Source organism: Anolis carolinensis, chromosome 1 (genome assembly GCF_035594765.1).
Source record: "Anolis carolinensis isolate JA03-04 chromosome 1, rAnoCar3.1.pri, whole genome shotgun sequence".
NCBI classification, from domain to species: domain Eukaryota; kingdom Metazoa; phylum Chordata; class Lepidosauria; order Squamata; family Dactyloidae; genus Anolis; species Anolis carolinensis.
In genome coordinates this window covers 51157351-51175624 of record NC_085841.1, presented here as the reverse complement: position 1 = coordinate 51175624, position 18274 = coordinate 51157351, and the positions used below count along the sequence as shown (strand labels likewise).

At 39.5% G+C, this 18274-nt stretch overlaps 1 protein-coding gene across 1 annotated transcript in view; it reads left to right on the top strand.

Annotated features, from left to right (window-relative positions):
* The first annotated feature begins 1262 nt into the window (after positions 1–1262).
* birc6 (baculoviral IAP repeat containing 6) overlaps positions 1263–18274 on the top strand; it is a 212235-nt gene continuing 195223 nt past the window's right edge. Inside the window, 4 exon segments of the mRNA XM_008125474.3 lie at positions 1263–1440; positions 1443–1715; positions 15244–15425; positions 17129–17266. Coding sequence (XP_008123681.2) covers positions 1413–1440; positions 1443–1715; positions 15244–15425; positions 17129–17266 — 621 coding nt within the window. The 5' untranslated portion in view covers positions 1263–1412.

The window sequence follows — 18274 nt, the reverse complement described above, 5'->3', positions numbered from 1 at the left end:
TAGCTATGAGTAATTCTGCTATGGCCCTCCTTTCTCCCTTCAAGAACAGGTATCTAAAATTGTGATTTGGGGGCTTATTTCTACATTAAACCCCAAAGGAGAACCCGGAAGGCCAGGTCCCTCCACTCGTTCAATCCTAACTCAAAGATAGGTCTTTTGGAGTAGGTTAGTATACAAGGTAAAGCACTTGTGCTGAATAAACTAGCATGAGGCTGGCTGAATTGGCTTTAGGCCACCATAATGCCCAACTTCAAGAGGTCAGCTTCAAGAGGGCTGAAGGGCCAAAAGGAGTTGGAGCAAGTTGTATGTATGTGCCTGCTTTCAAGTTGCTAGTAGATTTATGATGAGCCTGTGAATTTGCTAGAGATTTTTTAGGCAGGGAATACTCAGAGGTGACCTAAGTAATCTTCAACACATAGAAGCCAGTGGAATCTCCTTTCAAAGTAAAATTCTGTGTCTCAGTCCATCAGCCCATTCCTGCTCTGAGGTTATAGGCATGGAGCATGCGCCCTCATTGCCAAGCATAAACGCGTGGAAACTGCCCTCTGCTGGCTTTTGTGTGTCAGGAGCAACTTGAGAAACTGCAAATCGCTTCAGGTGTGAGAGAATTGGCCGTCTGCAAGGACGTTACCCAGGGGACAACCAGATTTTTTTTATGTTTTTACCATCCTTGTGGAGGTTTCTCTCATGTCCTCGCATGGGGGGCTGGGGCTGACAGAAGGGAGCTTACCCGCTCTCCTTAGATTCGAACCGGCAACTTAGGGTCAGCAACCCAACTTCAAGTCAGCAGTCCTGCCGGTACAAAGGTTTAATCCACTGGTTTTCAACCTGTGGGTCCCCAGTTTACCAGCTGTTAGGATTTATGAGAATTTAAGGCCAAAACATCTGGGGACCCATAGGTTGAGAACCACTGGTTTAACCCATTGTGCCACCGGGGTCTCTAGTATGATGAAGTTGTATGTGCGGAGTATGCGCATCACATCGCCAAGCGTAATGACGGGGAAACTGCCCGCTGCTGGCTTTTTTTTCTAAAAGATTACAACTCCCAGAAGCTTTTTCAATTGCCCGTAGCGCCGAGGGCTTCTGGGAAGCGAAGCCCATCCAAGAATTATCTGGTGTCAAGTGAGCGGAGGGGGAGGAGACAAGGCTGCGTAACGCGCCGCCATTGGGCGGCATAGTGCTTACGTATTGCGTCACCGGTATAGTGACGTCGCGCGCGCGGTCTCCCTCAGCTTCCCACTCGGCGGAAGAGGGGTTGTTTTGTTGTGGCGAGCCAGCCTCTTTCTGTCCGGCATTCCGTATCCGGCGTCATCACGTCACTTCCCGCCGACGCCCGCTCCTCTCCCTGCCTTTCTTCCTCCCTCTGTCTCTCTCCCTCCCTCTCTCCCCCCTCCCCTTTCCTCCGGACCCGGATGCTGACTGGCGGCGGCTCCTCTCGGGACTGACTGTCAGTGAGGGCCTCTCTTCCTCCGCGATGGCGGCGGCGGCCGAAGCCGAGGCCGGAGGGGCGTCGTGTTCCTCGGCGCCGGGCCCGGGCCCAGGCCCTTGCGAATGGCTGCTGCTCCGGGACGGCTGCTTACGCTGCGACGCCGACGGGCTCTGCAGCCTGTGTTACCACCCGGCCCTCAACGCCATCCTGGCCGTGACCGCCCGCGGCGCCATCAAAGTCATCGACGGCACCTCAGGGGCGACGCTGCAGGCCTCGGCGCTCAACGGTGAGCGGGCGGCGGGGAAACAGGCCGCATGAGGCCTACCCCAAAAAGAGAAATATATGGGGCGGGCGGTTTGTCGGCCATTGGGCGTTGGGCCTAGGCGGGGAGGAGAGGATATTTTCTTCCCTTCAGGGCTCTTCCTTCCCTCGCCTCTCCACCCACTCTTCCGAACAACCCCGGCCGGCTTCGAGGCTGTTCGGAAGAACGGGAGGCGGAGCTGGCAACACAACCTTTCGCCACCTACTCAAAGCGCCCCCCTTCCCCTCTGCCGTGTTTTCGTTCACTTTCTCTTTCATGTTCGCGAGTTCCTTTTCTGCAGAAAGTGTCAGGAGGAGGCCTCTTTGTTGGGCATTAAGGGATGCATTCTCTCCTACACACGTGTGTGTGTGTCTGTCTGTTTTGGAAAGCTGACCCAGGTCAGAGCTTCCTGCTCTGTATATGTGCCAATCGTGTAGGTGAGAATTCGACCTTATCTGTGTCTAGGGCAAGCATGGACATGCCGGGTGTTAGGAATTGTGGGAGTTGAAGTCCAAACACCTGGAGGGCCCAACTTCACCTACGCCTGGTCTAGAGTAATACACAAAAGTGCACGATCTTTAAGATCCTCTGGGGAGGCCCTCCTCTTGCTTCCACTTCCGCCTTAAGTATGACTGGTGGGCATGAGACAGCCTTCTCGGTTGTGGCCCCCTAAGCTCTAGAACTCCCTCCCCAGGGAGCACCCTCCCTGTCCACTTTCCGCAAAAACTTAAAGACGTAGATGTTTCGCTGTGCTTTTAAGTAGACAGTCTTCTAGATAGTTAGCCCCAGATAGGACCAAAACTCTGTCCTCGTATTTTACTATTGCTCTTATCCTCACTGCTTCCATATGACCTATGCACTTTATTCTTTGGCCGTTCCTTTAAATTATTGTCCACCTGTGATGATAAAGTGAAATTGTTATTTGTTGTTGGTTTGATGTCTTTTTATATATTGCTATAATGTTTTATTTTGTCTTATATTGTTATGCATTTTCATGTGTTACATTTTAAACTGTGTCAGTTAAGCTTGGCCTCATGTATGCCGCCCAGGTCCCTTTGGGGAGATGGACCAGGTGTACAAAAATAAGGTTGTTAGTATTATTATTATAAAATACTAATAATATAATAAAGTATTGTGTATTATATATTACATGTAATATCGCTAATATTACAGTATAGTGGTATAGTACAATATAGTATTATATAATGTTAATATTGTGCTATGCTAATAGTATAATATATTATATGTACATAAAACTTGTAAGCCACTCTGAGTCCCCTTCGGGGTGAGAAGGGTGGGATATAAATGCCGTAATTAAATAAATAGGGTGCAGAGTGTCCCTTCTCCGAAAGTCTTGGGATGAAAAGGCCTCCCCATTTTGGACTTGCCGAGTTTTGGGATTGCTGTTGTTATTTTTATTTATAATAAATAATAAAACTTTATTTCTAGACCACCCTCTCTCCCCTGAAAGTACTCAACGTGGTTTACAGACACAAAACAAGAAGGCAAACCTTCAGTGCTTCAAACGAGTATCCACACATCAAAATAATACAATATAATGCACAGGAACAACAGTAAGCTTACAACAACAAATTAAGCATCACGATAAAAAAGTCAAAAACAATCAAATAAGACATAGTAAACTAAAACATGAGTAAACCATTACAACATATACTCTAAAAGCAATTAAGACAAAATTACATTAAAATGGCTTTAAAATGGTTAACACTGGTGTTCATTTAAGATGTAATGGGTTAGCCAGCATTTATATCCCGTCTTTCTCCCCTTAGGTCAGTGGTTCTCAACCTGTAGGTCCCCAGGTGTTTTGGCCTACAACTTTCAGAAATCCCAGCCAGTTTACAAGCTGTTAGGATTTCTAGGAGTTGAAGGCCAAAACATATGGGGACCCACAGGTTGAGAACCACTGCCTTAGGGACTCAAGGTGACTAACAACCCCACAACGTAATACCAATTTAAAATAAAGCAAATACAAACATTTTTTTAAAATATGAAATATTAGTGTGTGGATATAGTTTTGGAAAGCAGACATTAGCCAGAGCTTGCTGATGTATATATAGAGGTAAAGGTTTCCCTTTGACATTAAGTTTAGTCATGTCCGACTCTGGAGGGTGGTGTTCATCTCCATTTCTAAGCTGAAGAGCTGGCTTTGTCCATAGGCGTCTCCAGGTTTATGTGGCCGGCATGACTGCATGGAGAACTGTTACCTTCCTGCCACAGCGATCTACTCACATTGCATGTTTTCAAACTGCTAGGTTGGCAAAAGCCGGGCTAACAGTGGGAGTTCATCCTGCTCCTCGGATTCAAACCAGTGACCTTTCAGTCAGCAAGTTCAGCATCTCAGCAGTTTAACCCCGCTGCCCCACCTGGGTGTGTGTATAATACACACACACACACATATACACCATTTTTGCGCAAAACACATTTTGTAGGTGAGACCATCATGCCTCATCTGTATTTTAGGGTGCATGCTGAGGAGGGGTTCCATCTACCCTCCCCTGTAGTGCAGATTGAAACTGCATAATATGGTCAATGTAGACAAGAGCTTTCCAAACATTTTGTGTTGGCGAAACTTTTTGTAGACATGCATCAATTCATGACACAGTAATTCAGTTTTACTAGCAAACCTGAGATTAAACCAATCCATTATGAGAGATAGACACATACATAAATTGTAATGATGAGATGTATTGAAACACAAAATAATCTCTTGAAAACCTTTCATTTACTATACATTTTTTTAAAAAATACATGATTTTATTGCTTATTTCAGAGGCGGCTGACACGCTAAAGTGTCATGACAGATAATTTGGAAAGCTTTAATCTAGACTCATATAATGCAGTTTAGGGAGAAGAGGCTGTTATTATTCATCATTATTATTATTATTAAAATTCTCAGTCCAAGTGGTCCTGGACCTCATTAAACTACAAACCTCAGAATTATGCAGGAGGCAGCCACGGGATTTGGTGTTATATGAATCTCTGCCATATAACGCAGTCAGTGTAGAGACTCATATACCACCATATCACACTACAGTTTTGAAGAGTAGGTATATATGCATCCCATTTTAATCATGTGGCAGACTCCTGGAAAATTCTGGGATTTGTAGTTTAATCCTTTATCCAGAATGCACGGGTGGGGGTCACAGATTGACGGTTCTTTATCCAAAATGCTTGTGACGATAAATTTGGGATTTTGGGATACCTGCATTTGCATATATGTTTATTATGGAGCTGGGGCTCAATAAACACATGATTTATTGAAGTTTTAAAGTAGACTCTCAGGCTGGATCTACACTGCCATGTAATGCAGTTTCAGAATGCAGATTAACTGCTTTGAACTGGATTATTTGAGTCTACACTGTTATATAAACCAGTTCAATGTAGTTAATCTGCTTTCAGAAACTGGGTTGTATGTCAGTGTAGATGGCCTCAGTAAATAGGAACTCTTAAGCAACTGGGGAAAATTGAAAAAATAATACTTTTAATAAAAATGTAAATAAAATCAATTTTACAGAAATTTATTTCACTAGGTCCATGTTGTCTTAATTTGCTTTTAATCACTATATTTCAATATTAATATCAAATCAAGTGTTTATCTTATGGTATGGGGTATAGTATTATTAGTTAGGCCTATTTGTAATGGTAACTCAGAAGCAAACCAGAAACAATATTAATCCTGCACCTGCCAATTTCTATGGATGCCAGTTAACTGAGAGTCTACTGTATACGTATACTACCTATACACATGGACAATTTTAATAAATTTGTGCACAAAACAAATGTTTGTATGCATTCAGTTATCAGAAAACAGAATTTAAATGATCAATAGAAAGGAAGCACTATTTAGATCACACTCCCCTGACTGTTCCTGCTTGCTATCTGATTCTGTTCACATGAGTTTGACTTTGTAGGCAAAACTATTGTACTCCTGGAGTTACGTTGCGGTCTTTCCCTTAAGTTTCAGTTGAGTTTTGCATGTTTTTATATGAAAGGGGGACCTTGCAGTTTAGAAAATTTGCCATTTATAATATCTAACAGTTTGCTCTGGTTTATCTTTACAAGAATCTTTTATATATATAGTAGAGTCTCACTTATCCAAGCTAAACGGGCCGGCAGAAGCTTGGATAAGCGAATATCTTGGATAATAAAGAGGGATTAAAGAAAAGCCTATTAAACATCAAATTAGGTTATGATTTTACAAATTAAGCACCAAAACTTCATGTTATACAACAAATTGGACAGAAAAGGTAGTTCAATACACAGTAATGTTATATTGTAATTACTGTATTTACCAGAGGGTTGGATAAGCGAGGCTTGGATAAGTGAGACTCTACTGTACTTCAGCTGGATTTGATTGCTTTTCCCTAACACAGCTAGGTCTTAGTGCTGTCATTTATACTGTCATGCATATGTTGACAGCATATGTGTGTGTGTTTGTGTGTGTGGTGGTGGGGGGGGGGGAATCTTCTGGCCCTCCAGATACAGTTACATTTCTATCTCCCCTGAACAGGGCGAAGTAAGTTTCAATTCGAGAACAGTAAAAAGACCATGAGTGTCATGTTCCAAACATATGCATGTTCTACAGTGTACGAGAGAAAAGGGCAATTTTGCTTCCAATTATTACAAGAACGAAATGCTATCTAATGTGGACTCAAATAGTGTTTGTCTGGGCATCTACATTGAGTAAATGCAATCCCTAACATGTTACAGTAAAGGAATCCTTTTTTTGAAATATGTTAATTTGGAATAAATCATATAAAATGTGTTGGTGCCATTTTGCCATGTCTAATAATACTTTGAGCATTTTAAAAAGCATCTCAGGCTTGGTTAAATAGCTAAGATTGAAATCCATGTGTCTCCTCCCTACCTTAGTGTTTTGTTAGTGCCTTTCTTTTGTTTTTTAGTTATCTGTTTTGGGGTTCAGAGAACCAAATTTGGCTGATATTATTTTAGTCATACAGGCATATTGAAATATAAAATAAACTGTTAAATTACTGATATATGGAAAAAATACATTCAGCCCAAGCTAGATCCTCTTCAGGAATTTTTTTTTCTCATTCTGTGTGCTACAAGCTAGTTCCTACTCAAGGATCATCTGCAGAGGTCATTTCTCCATGATATCAGTTAAGAAGTTGCCAAGGATTGATACTGGTATCCAAACAGGAAAATCATGCCTGCCAGTGAGCTTTGTGCCCCCTACTTAATCGCAGAGGTTACCTATTTTCTATCTGTTGATTCAAGGGTTCTCAACCTTTGGTCCTCCAGTTGTTTTGGATTTCAACTCCCAGAAATCCTGGCCAGCCTGCCAGCTGTTAGGAATTGTGAAAGCGAAAGTCTAAAACACCTAGAGGACTAAAGGCTGGGAACCACTGTTCTAGAGCAAGGTCGGGAATTGTGTGGCATTGGCTGAAATGTAGAAACAAGTATTCATTGCCAGTAGCCATCCTATCTCTGTGTGTTAGGAGTTGCACTACAACAACATCTGGAGAACTGTCTAAATTCCACCCCTGTTCTAGAAAATTTCAGACTTTTGGTAATTTGAACCACCATATTGGTGCTAAATTTTGGTTTATGTGGTGTTAGATTTTTTTGCACTCCTTCATAGATACATTCTTTTTTTTCTTGGATGGAGACAGATGGTAGCTTCACTTATTTTCTTCCGCTGGAATTGCTTGTGGCGCTCCATAATGGTTGCTTTACTGCCCCTACTGATATGTGTTTGAGGCTGCTAGTTTAAATTTTCCAGAAATTTGAAAAGAATAAATCAGTTACCAGTATAGTGATTTTACTAAGCTTCATGGCTAATTGTTAGAGTAAACCCATTGAAGTAAATATTGATTATTGAACTGATACTTCGTTACTTCTTACTATTTTATTAGATCTGCTCTGAATTGAATTTAAACCTATTATTTGATGTCAGCCACGCCATGTACATTAGATTCAATTCTGAGCCAATGCCAAGAAGAAAAAGAAAAAAAGGAAGAGGAAAAGTATTGTATGACTAAATGCATACAAGATGCAGCATTATTTTCAGTATTTCGTGTACAAGCTGCTGTATGACTGCTTTTTGTGTTACATCTGTGTACTGTCTTAGAATCCTATTGTATACACAGCATGCTATTTTCATGTACTTGTAATCTTATTTCAGTGCATTGTACATGGGGCCTTGATATATTAAAAAAGTCCGGAATCTTCAGCTGTTCCAGATGCCACAAACTGCTTTTAGATATTCACATTTGTCCTTTGTTGTGGACTGTACAAGTACTGTTTGAAGTGCTATTTGTAACTAACAAACTTTCTGTAGTAAGTCTTTGAAGATGCTGTTCTACATTTTGGTAGAGTGATTACCAGTAATCCTTACTAGAAGGAGGTCATTAATATATATGTTACTAGCTGTGCCCGGCCACACATTGCTGTGATGAAGTATGGTGGTATGGGAAATAAAGTATTGAGGAATTGGTGGTAGTTAAGGTAAAGGGTAAACGTTTTCCCCTGACATTAAGTCCAGTCATGTCTAACTCTGGGGGTTGGTGCTCATCTCCATTTCTAAGCCGAAGAGCCGGCGTTGTCCGTAGACTCCTCCGAGGTCATGTGGGATGACTGCATGGAGTGGTGTTACCTTCCCGCCGGAGCAGTACCTATTGATGCACTCACATTTGCATGTTTTCGAACTTCTGGGTTGGCAGAAGCTGGGGCTAACAGTGAGGACTCACTCTGGTCCCCCAATTCAAACCTGTGGCCTTTTGGTCCAAAGGTTCAGCAGCTTATTTTGTCTGCTGGATGCAAATATGAATGCTGCAATTAGGGAAAATGATTAGGATGTAATGGCATTGCAGCTTTAAAGCCTGGCTGTTTCCTCCCTGAGTGAATTTTTTGTTGGGAGGTGTTAGCTGGCCCTGATTGTTTTCTGCCTGGAATTCACTTATTTTCATAGTGGTGTTCTTTGCGATATTTTATGTGCTTTTACTGTCTGTGGCCCTGAGAAAACAGAGGATTTGCCAGACTTTGATGATGGGAATACTTTGTTGGGAGGTGTTAGCTGGCCCTGATTGTTTCCTGTGTGGAATTCCCGTTTTCAGAGTGTTGTTCTTTATTTAGTGTTCTGATTTTAGAGCACCAAAATATCACGATATATTGAAAACATTGACTACAAAAATGCGTTGGATAATCCAGAACGTTGGATAAGCGAGTGTTGGATAAGTGAGACTCTACTGTAATTACTACATAGCATTACTGCACATAGAACTACTTTTTCTGTCAAATTTGTTGTATGATATGATGTTTTGGTGCTTAATTTGTATAATGATTACCTAATTTGATGTTTAATCGGCTTTTCCTGAATCCCTTCTTATTATCCAACATATTCACTTATCCTGCCGGCCTGTTTATGTTGGATAAGTGAGACTCTACTGTATATTGATAATCTTATATTATCTGCTTAGAACTGGATTATATAAGGCCCCTTCTTCACAGCTGTATAAAATGCACACTGAAGTGGATTATATGGTAATGTGGAGTCAAGATAATCCAGTGCAAAGCAGATAATATAAGATTATAAATGGGTTATATAGCTGTGTGGAAGGGCCTTAGTCTACACTGCTATATAATCCAGTGCAAATTAGATAATCTGTGGAAGAGGCCTGAGGCCTGAGGCCTAAGTCTGCCTGTCCCCTGGGCTCAGTTGGTTGCTAGGAGACCAAGTGGGCAGAAATCAGTCCTCTAACTGGCAGCAATTGGATAAAAACAATTATTCCTTTCCCTCTAATTAGGACTTTATTTTTCTTTTCTTTTTGTTGTATCAACCTAGAGGCGTGGATGATGGGTTGTGTTGTCAAATTTCGAGGTTGGGGGGCCTGTAGTTTTGTTGTTTTGTCAGTCGCCGTGATGCCATCACTCATTTATATATATAGATTACATAGTACAGTAGCATGCAAAAAACAACAAAAATAAAAACAACAATCCCAAACCTTCTTAGACTTCCTAATTAAAACAGAGTGGTTTTAACATATAATTGTAGTTAATAATGCATCTGTTAAAATGTTCAGGTGTAGTTAAAATGATGACTAATCAATAGATTCCAAGAGCTGGTGTTTCTGGGTTCATTTTAAACTGTTTTTACTGAAATAGTTGTTGCCTTGAGTATTCTAGGCTGCCAATGTATGTACAGTACACTTAGTTAACTGGCATACCTGAGGATTGGTAGATGCCAGATAAATGTAGTTTCTGGTTGCTTGAGAATTACTATTAAAAATAGGTCTGACTAATACTACACCTTATTCTATACCATACACTATAATACTGTACTTATTCGATTCTAAAACATGAGGTGCGTCTTAGAATTGCATGTGTATCTTACGTATTTTTGTTGTTTTTTGTGGTTGTACTGAAATTAGAATGTACCTCACAATCTTACAATTTAAGAAATACAGTAATTAAAGTAAATTAAGAAAAATAAAGACAAATCTAATGTAATACAGGCCCCAAACTGTGTTACATTAGTACAGTATATGTTTTTCTTTATTAAAAATAATAATAAATAATAAAAATTCTTGTTATAAATTTACTGACTGCCATTGAATCAAAACTGTATACAGTGCTGCATTCAGAAAGCTATTTTCTTAATACAGCAAAACTGTGGACCCATCTACACTGCCACATAATGCAGTTTGAAACTGCATTGTATGGTCAACATTGACTAATATAATGCAGTTCAGTGCAACTAAGCAGAATTATATGAGTCTACATTGACCATACAATGCAATTTTAAACTGCATTATGTGGTAGTGTAGATGGGTCCATAGTTTTGCTGTATTAAGAAAATAATTTTGTGAATGCAGTATACAGTTTTGATTCAATGGCAGTAAATTTTTAACAATAATTTTTATTTTTTATTTTTAGAAAAGAAGAACACATACATATTTAAAACTGCTAGAGCAGGCGGGAGAGTTTACTGGGTAAACATCACACCAGGATAATCAAGATTTAATTTTTATTTAAAAGTATAATTTCTTCCATTTTTGGGCAGTTGCTTGAGAGTTCTGATTGCTTGAATTCCACGTAACTGGGAGTCTAATATATAAAGAAGGGAGTACATACAGAGTTTAGTTGCTTTAACATTAATTAGTTTTGGCTTCAAATAGGACCCACTCACAATATGAAAACTGAAAAGATGGTCAGCTACCTTCCGTTATATGAGAAGGAAGAAGTTGACTTGAGACATGCCATTGCTAATCTGTGTCTATCGGCAGACTTCATAAGTGAAAACTACTGTGTGAAGAATATAATGGATTTTCACTTACAAGGAACCTGACTTAGTCTCAAAATATATCAGATTTTAGGTTAGCATGTTTATGTGTTGTTTCAAGTTGTTAGTGAGGGAGCACATAATAAAAAAAAATATACTAGACTGGACTGGGATTCACCAACCTTCCATACGTAATAAAATGTTTTGAGGCTTCCCATATTTGGTTGGGATACGGCACTCCATGCAGTCATGCCGGCCACATGACCTTGGAGGTGTCTATGGACAACGCCGGCTCTTTGGCTTAGAAATGGAGATGAGCACCAACCCCCAGAGTCAGACATGACTGGACTTAACGTCAGGGGAAAACCTTTATCTTTTTACAGCTAAGGTATTATTTCTTTATTTAAAACATTTATATTCTGCCCTTCTCACCCTGAAGGGGACTCAGGACGGAGCACAACATATATATGGCAAACATTCAGTGCCAGGACATAAAATAAAGGGTGAAGTTTCCTATTGTTGCCTTATTGCACTGTTCCAAAGGTATGGTCCCACAGCCAAGTTTTTACCCTCTTATTGAAGGACAGGAAGGAGGGGGCTGATCTAATCTCTCCAGGGAGGGAGCTCCATAGCCATGGGGCAATCACTGAGAATGCCCCCCCTCTCTCGTCCCTGCCAATCGTACCTGTGACAGTGGTGGGACCCGAGAGCAGGACTTCGCCGGAAGAGCTTAATCTCCAGGGTGGTTCATAGAGGGAGATGTGTTTGGACAGGGGCCTTTTAGGACTTTATAGACAAAGGTGAAATGTGATTGATATGTAGAACATAGTCTTATCCTAGAAATATTTAAAAACATATTGGTTAGATATTTGGTGGGATGAAAGGCAATTTGGCATCTGTCTGCAACATCTTCAGCAGAGTTATTTGTTCAGTTAACATTAGAAAATTGAGCATTCTTGAAAGGTAGGGATTAGGTACATCTTCAAGCCTTTCTAACTCTTAGTGATGCTATCTCTGGCTACTAGAAGTTGCAGTACAGCAACATATATAGTGTATTCTAGTATATAATTGTGAAAGCTTTTTGCACAATTTCTGATACGTATTTGAGCAGCTATTAAGTAAGATAGCAATGTGAGTTAACATTTTGAAGTAAAATTGGTCCTCTGTGTCCACAGATTCTGCATCGGCAGGTTTTTGTTATTTTATATAATGTAAACATTATATAAACTAATATACTATATAAATATTATGTCACTAGCTTTGTCCGGCCACGTGTTACTGTAGCTTATGGGAATCATTTGTTGGCCAGGTGGAATAGCAGTGGATAACCTTGCAGCCTCAGAGCCTGGTCGTTTTCTGGAGTAGCCCCCTCAATCAAAGCTTGGCTACTTCCTTTGTAGGGGAAATCTTGTTTGGCCCGGTTAAAAAGCACTGAATAGACTTGTTGCTTGCAAGCCTGGCTGCTTTCTACCTTGCGGAATCCTTGGTTGGCTAGTTTGAATAGCAATTAATAGTCTCGGTGTGGCAGGTATGAATGCCTTGATTAGCATTTAATAGCCTTGCAGCTTCAAAGGCTGGCTGCTACCTGCCTGGGGGAATCCTTTGTTGGGAAGTGTTAGCTGGCCCTGTTTGTTTCCTTTCTGGAATTCCCAATTTCCCTGCTTTCAGAATGTTGCTCTTTATTTACTGTCCTGGTTTTAGAGATTATATTGTTCGGTATTATTATACCACAGTAATTATTACATATTATATTTATAATCTTATATTATCTGCTTAGAAGTGGATTATATGAGGCCCCTCCTACACAGCTGTATAAAATCCACACTGAACTGGATTATATGGCAGTGTGAACTCTAGATAATCCAGTTCAAAGGAGATACTGTGGATTATCCTGCCTTGGCATTCTGAGTAATATAGCTGTGTGGAAGGGCCTTGACTCTACACTGCCATATAATCCAGTTCAAATTAGATAATCTGTATTTTATAGGCTGTGCTATAGAGGTTTAACTGCCTGTGCCCTGGGCGCCATCTTGCCTGAGAGTGTTGCTAGGACACGAAGGCGGGGGGGGGGGGGGGGCTAAAGGCAGCAGAGCCTACTTTTCTAACTGGCAGTTAAGGGGAGAAAAGCTCTTCCTCATCCTCTGTAATTTGGACTATTTTTCTAGGTTTTTTGATTGATAGACATATTTTGGATGTCTACCGTATATACTCGAGTATAAGCCGACCCAAATATAAGCCGAGGCACCTAATTTTACCACAAACAAACTGGGAAAACATTGACTCCAGTATAAGCCGAGGGTGGTAAATTTCAGAAATAAAAATAGATACCAATAAAATTACATTAATTGAGGCATTGGTAGGTTAAATGTTTTTGAATCTTTACATAAAGCTCAAATTTAAGATAAGACTATCCAACAACAATAATAAGATCAGAGTGAAATAATAAATGTACCATATATTCTCAAATATAAGCTGACCCAGATATAAGCCAACCAGGACCCTCACCCGAGTATAAGCCGAGGGGGGCTTTTTCAGTCTTAAAAAAAGGGCTGAAAAACTAGGCTTATACTCGGGTATATACAGTATGTCTTTTGTGGCCAAATTTGGTGTGATTGGGTTCAGTGGTGTTGTTATTTACTCCATAGTAAAATGAACATTACATTTTTATATATATAGATTGTGTAAAATGGGACTTCATGGATTTTGGTATATTCATTGGGGGGGTGAGGGAGTGTTTTCTGGAACCAAACCCACTATACTAGTATCTTTTAAAGCATTGGTGTCTTCATTCTGTTTAACAGAAAGCATTTGTGAACTAAAGGCGGTCTTATCAAAGTCTTGAGGAATTGTGAAAATAAATATACCACGGTTAATAAAATAGATGTGATCCTGAACATCACTTCTTTAACTGGGGGGAAAATGATGCCATAGGAAGAAATAGAATGAAAAGAATAGGGATAGGTTCCCACACCACAATAAAGCAGAGCAGTTCTATGTATTTCAGCATATTTTTCATTTAGCACTAACAATATTTACATGTGAAGTGAAAACAGCACGGTCAAGTACCCTTGTATCAGTAAATAAAGACATCTTCAAGATAATACTTGAAGGTTTCTTCCTAAATGCATCAAGGGATTTTTTCCCACCAGCTTCCACTTTTCTTATGATTTCCATTTTAGTGGCCAAACCTATAGGGTTTTTTTTAAAAAAAAAAAATAATAATATGGGCAAAGCACACAAAAATGCTTGTCTGCTTTCCTATTTTCTCTGTGTTTTGCTGTTCACACATGCTTGATGTGGGATTCTGGAGTTACATGCTCTTTAATAGACTTTTCAAGACTGGTACACATTAGCTACGGTGCGATAGGCTAGAAAAAGATCACTTTCTTTTTCCTCTGATTTTTTCCTGAATGTTTGCTGAAGATACACTGCTCTAACCTAACACCAAAGGCTGGGTTTCTCTAGCCTTCCTTTGTCATCTTCCAAGTGGCAGTGCTGCTAAAATGCATCTGGCTGGACAGAGGATGAGGAACAAAAATGGTGGGTTAGCATAAAAACACATTGTGAAAAGGAGCTTTATTTTCAGAGGGATGTCTGAATTCTGTGTTGCATTGCGCAGTGATGCTGATTCACAGTTGTGTGGTTTTGGTGACCCATTTTGGAATGAAAAAGACCAATAGAAAATAATAACAGTGAGAAATATTAGCTGAAGCTTTAAATATATAGTGAGACATTTACTTCTCTGGTAGTGGCATCTATTAATTATAGGATGTGTCTGCTGCTGTCGAGAGTTTTGAGGTTGGCTTATCAAATAGCTTAGGAGCTATGATTGGGGGAAAAAGATATGAAACAGAGCTTGAATTAGAGACATTGGAATCTTTTTCCAATCCCGCTGGTAGAATGACCCATACATTTGATTCAGAAGATGGCTTAATTGGAAATACAATGTGTCTCAAAGTCTTCATACTTAGGAAGAATTAACAAACTAATATTTTATGTTTTTAAAAATATTTTGATACTGCATGTGTAGAAAGAGGTGGACAACACATAGAGAATATTTTGTAAATATTCTTTAAAATTTTGTAATAAATATTTTGTAAATAAAGGTACAGTTAGCTACAATTTCCCATTTTCTCTATGTATGGTGACTTTTGGGACACCGTGTAGATTAACGATTTGGAGTTCTAAAACAAATCGGACATGATGACTAACTGCTTTAACATTGTTCTCTTTTTCTTCTTCTTACAGCTAAGCCAGGTGGACGAGTGAAATGTCAATATATTTCTGCTGTGGATAAGGTCATCTTTGTGGATGATTATTCTGTTGGCTGTAGAAAAGATCTGAATGGTATCTTGTTGCTGGATACAGCTCTACAAACGCCTGTTTCTAAGCAAGATGATGTGGTTCAGCTAGAATTGCCAGTGACAGAGGTAAGCATTTGGAGGTATTTCTGTTGCTTCAGAATTTCTATCTGGGATATGTTGTGCGTGGGTGTATGGATAATGGAAACTGTTTTACACATGTTACAGTACTCCTGAAGTATTCCATTGTAGAACCTACTATTGCTGCTAGAAGAAAGTAGGTTGTAGTTGCTTACTTTTTGCATGTGGTCATCATACAAATCTTTTGGACTTGTAACGGCTCCCAGTTAGTTATTATCAGTCATGGTGCCATTGTCCAGGACATGGTAGCACAGTGAAGCTAGGAATGTGGTATTTCTGTTGTCAATGCACCGTTTAGGCCAATACTGTATATCATTTGTTTTTTGAAGTTTTCAATACTGAACCAAATGTGTTAAATCAGATTATTGGTCAGAAGCAGGTTTTTACATTGTGTTTTACCTGCTTTAACCAGTTAATTCTATCCTAAAACATTTTATATAGCATTTATTTACAGTATTTATATTCCGCCCTTCTCACCCCGAAGGGGACTCAGGGCGGATCACATTATAACACACATAGGGCAAACATTCAATGCCCATAAACACATCAAACAGAGACTGAGAGACACACGCAGAGGCAAGTTAACGTTCTTCTGAGGGGATGTTCGATTCTGGCCACAGGGGGGAGCAGCTGCTTCATCATCCACACTGACGGCACTTCCTCATTCCAGGTCGTAAATTAGTTAATCTTGCCTCCCCACTTATAAGTGGTACCTTATCTCCTACTTGATAGATGCAACTATCTTTCGGGTTGCTAGGTCAGCAACGAGCAGGGGCTATTTTTTATTTTTAATTGACAGGTGCTCACCCCGCCACGGGCTGGCCTCGAACTCATGACCTCATGGTCAGAGTGATTTAAGGCAGCTGCTCAACAGCTGCGCCACAGCCCGGCCCCTAGCATTGATTACATATTCAAATAAATAGATTTTGAAGTATCTTCTATTATCTTGTTCTTTATTCATATTCAAAGATGCCTTTTTTCTACCACGGCATGTTAAATCACTATTTAACAGCTCACTGTTTTTCTTGAATATCAGTGATCTTCCTTTGCTCCTAAACAATTACTAATGTAAAAGACCAGGTATTGAACAGTTTTGGAGGTATTGAACATTCTCCTCTAGTGCCTGCCCTTTGTGCATCTTTTTGGATCTTCCTCCTGATTTAGAACTGATTATAAATAATGGTAGGGTTTATTCCACTTCTGCGATTTCAGATGCTTACTAGCTTGGTGGTAATGAGGAATCTTTCATGTTTGTATTGCTAATAGGCTCTTTTTTGTCTGCTCAATCTTTTTAATTACTTATGGATATCACTTTCTAATGGTCTTCAGTGTTGATTTGCCACATTGTTCTTGTATATATTTTACTTGTTCAGCAAACCAGAAGAGATATACAAGATCAAATTATCTTAATAATTCTTTCCTTTGGTACCATTAGTATCTTGATTCATCTCAATGGACATAGTTTAAGCTTATGGTCTTTACCATGTTAAATCTCTACATTGACACAGCAACCATAAGCCCTTGCTGAGTTGTGCTTTTGAAAGGCGGGGTTGCGTGTCAAGATGTTTAATTTTGGTTTGTGATATTACCAGACTGCCTTCTTGAGAAATGTAGAAAGAGAAAAATAATATAGAAGCAGGACTGTTTTTTGGTATCATTAAGAGATTACTAAGATATTTTACATATGTTAGGCTCAACAACTGTTATCGGCTTGCATAGAGAAAGTAGATGTATCCAGCACAGAAGGATATGATTTGTTCCTTGCACAACTGAAAGATGGTTTAAAAAATACCTCACACGAAACAGCAGCAAACCACAAAGTTGCAAAGGTAGGATATCCTATCCAATCTCTTCAATGTTGTATGAATACCTATTTGCTTGTCAAGTCTATTTTGTGTAGTAGGTTTACACTTTTTCTGACATTTAAAAGCGATCTATCATTAAACTAGCTGGTGCCTCTAACCTTTTTGTTTGGTTAATTTTATCCCACTTTTCTGCCAGATGTCTTAAGTAACTGCATTATATGTCTTATTGTTTGATTTTTTTTTTTACTTTGACAACTACTTTGTAAAAATAGAAATGTAATATTTTCAATACAGCAAGACCCCCATATTTGTGGGATCTGTAACTGTTATCTATCTGACAAAATATGTTTGCTCTAGGTATTTTCTAGATCTTCAGTGTAACTCTGTAATGTTTTTGGATAGAAGTTCATATTTCCATAGGGTTCACTATTATCAGTCATTTTACATATCCACACCAAGACCAAGAACATAGTCCTTGCAAATACTGGTGCCATATTGCCATGATATAATATAATTACTTAATGGCATGTAAGACTCAGAAAACAGACAGACATTAGTATGTTTTATAACTTCTGTTTCTTTATCATATTAATGGCTTTTGTGTGATTGGGCTATTCCTCTGTTCTCATTTCTAACAGTCTGTTGCCATCCCGTCAGTTCAGTCCCATCATCTATCGTGTACTAGGTGATAGTTTGTAAGGGGATCCCCTCTATGTATTCAGGTCTGAATCATACTGGGAGTCTCAACTAAAGTGAACACATTGAAGCAGCTGTTGAATAGTAAATCAATATGTACATTGATCAGTGGTTGAGATGTCACAAAGAATCAGGCCTCAGTCTTTCTAAAATGACTTGCTTAACAGCCAAGCAAAAATTAATTATTCTTTTAAAGGTTTGTCTAAAATAGTGCTGCCATTATAGTCTTAAAATGCAAAAAAAAAACAACCAAATCTTTTAAGACAGTTTGTAAAAATATTGTCTTCTAAAATCAGCTTACTAAACAGAGATAGCTTAGCAGCTGCTGTGTTGAGC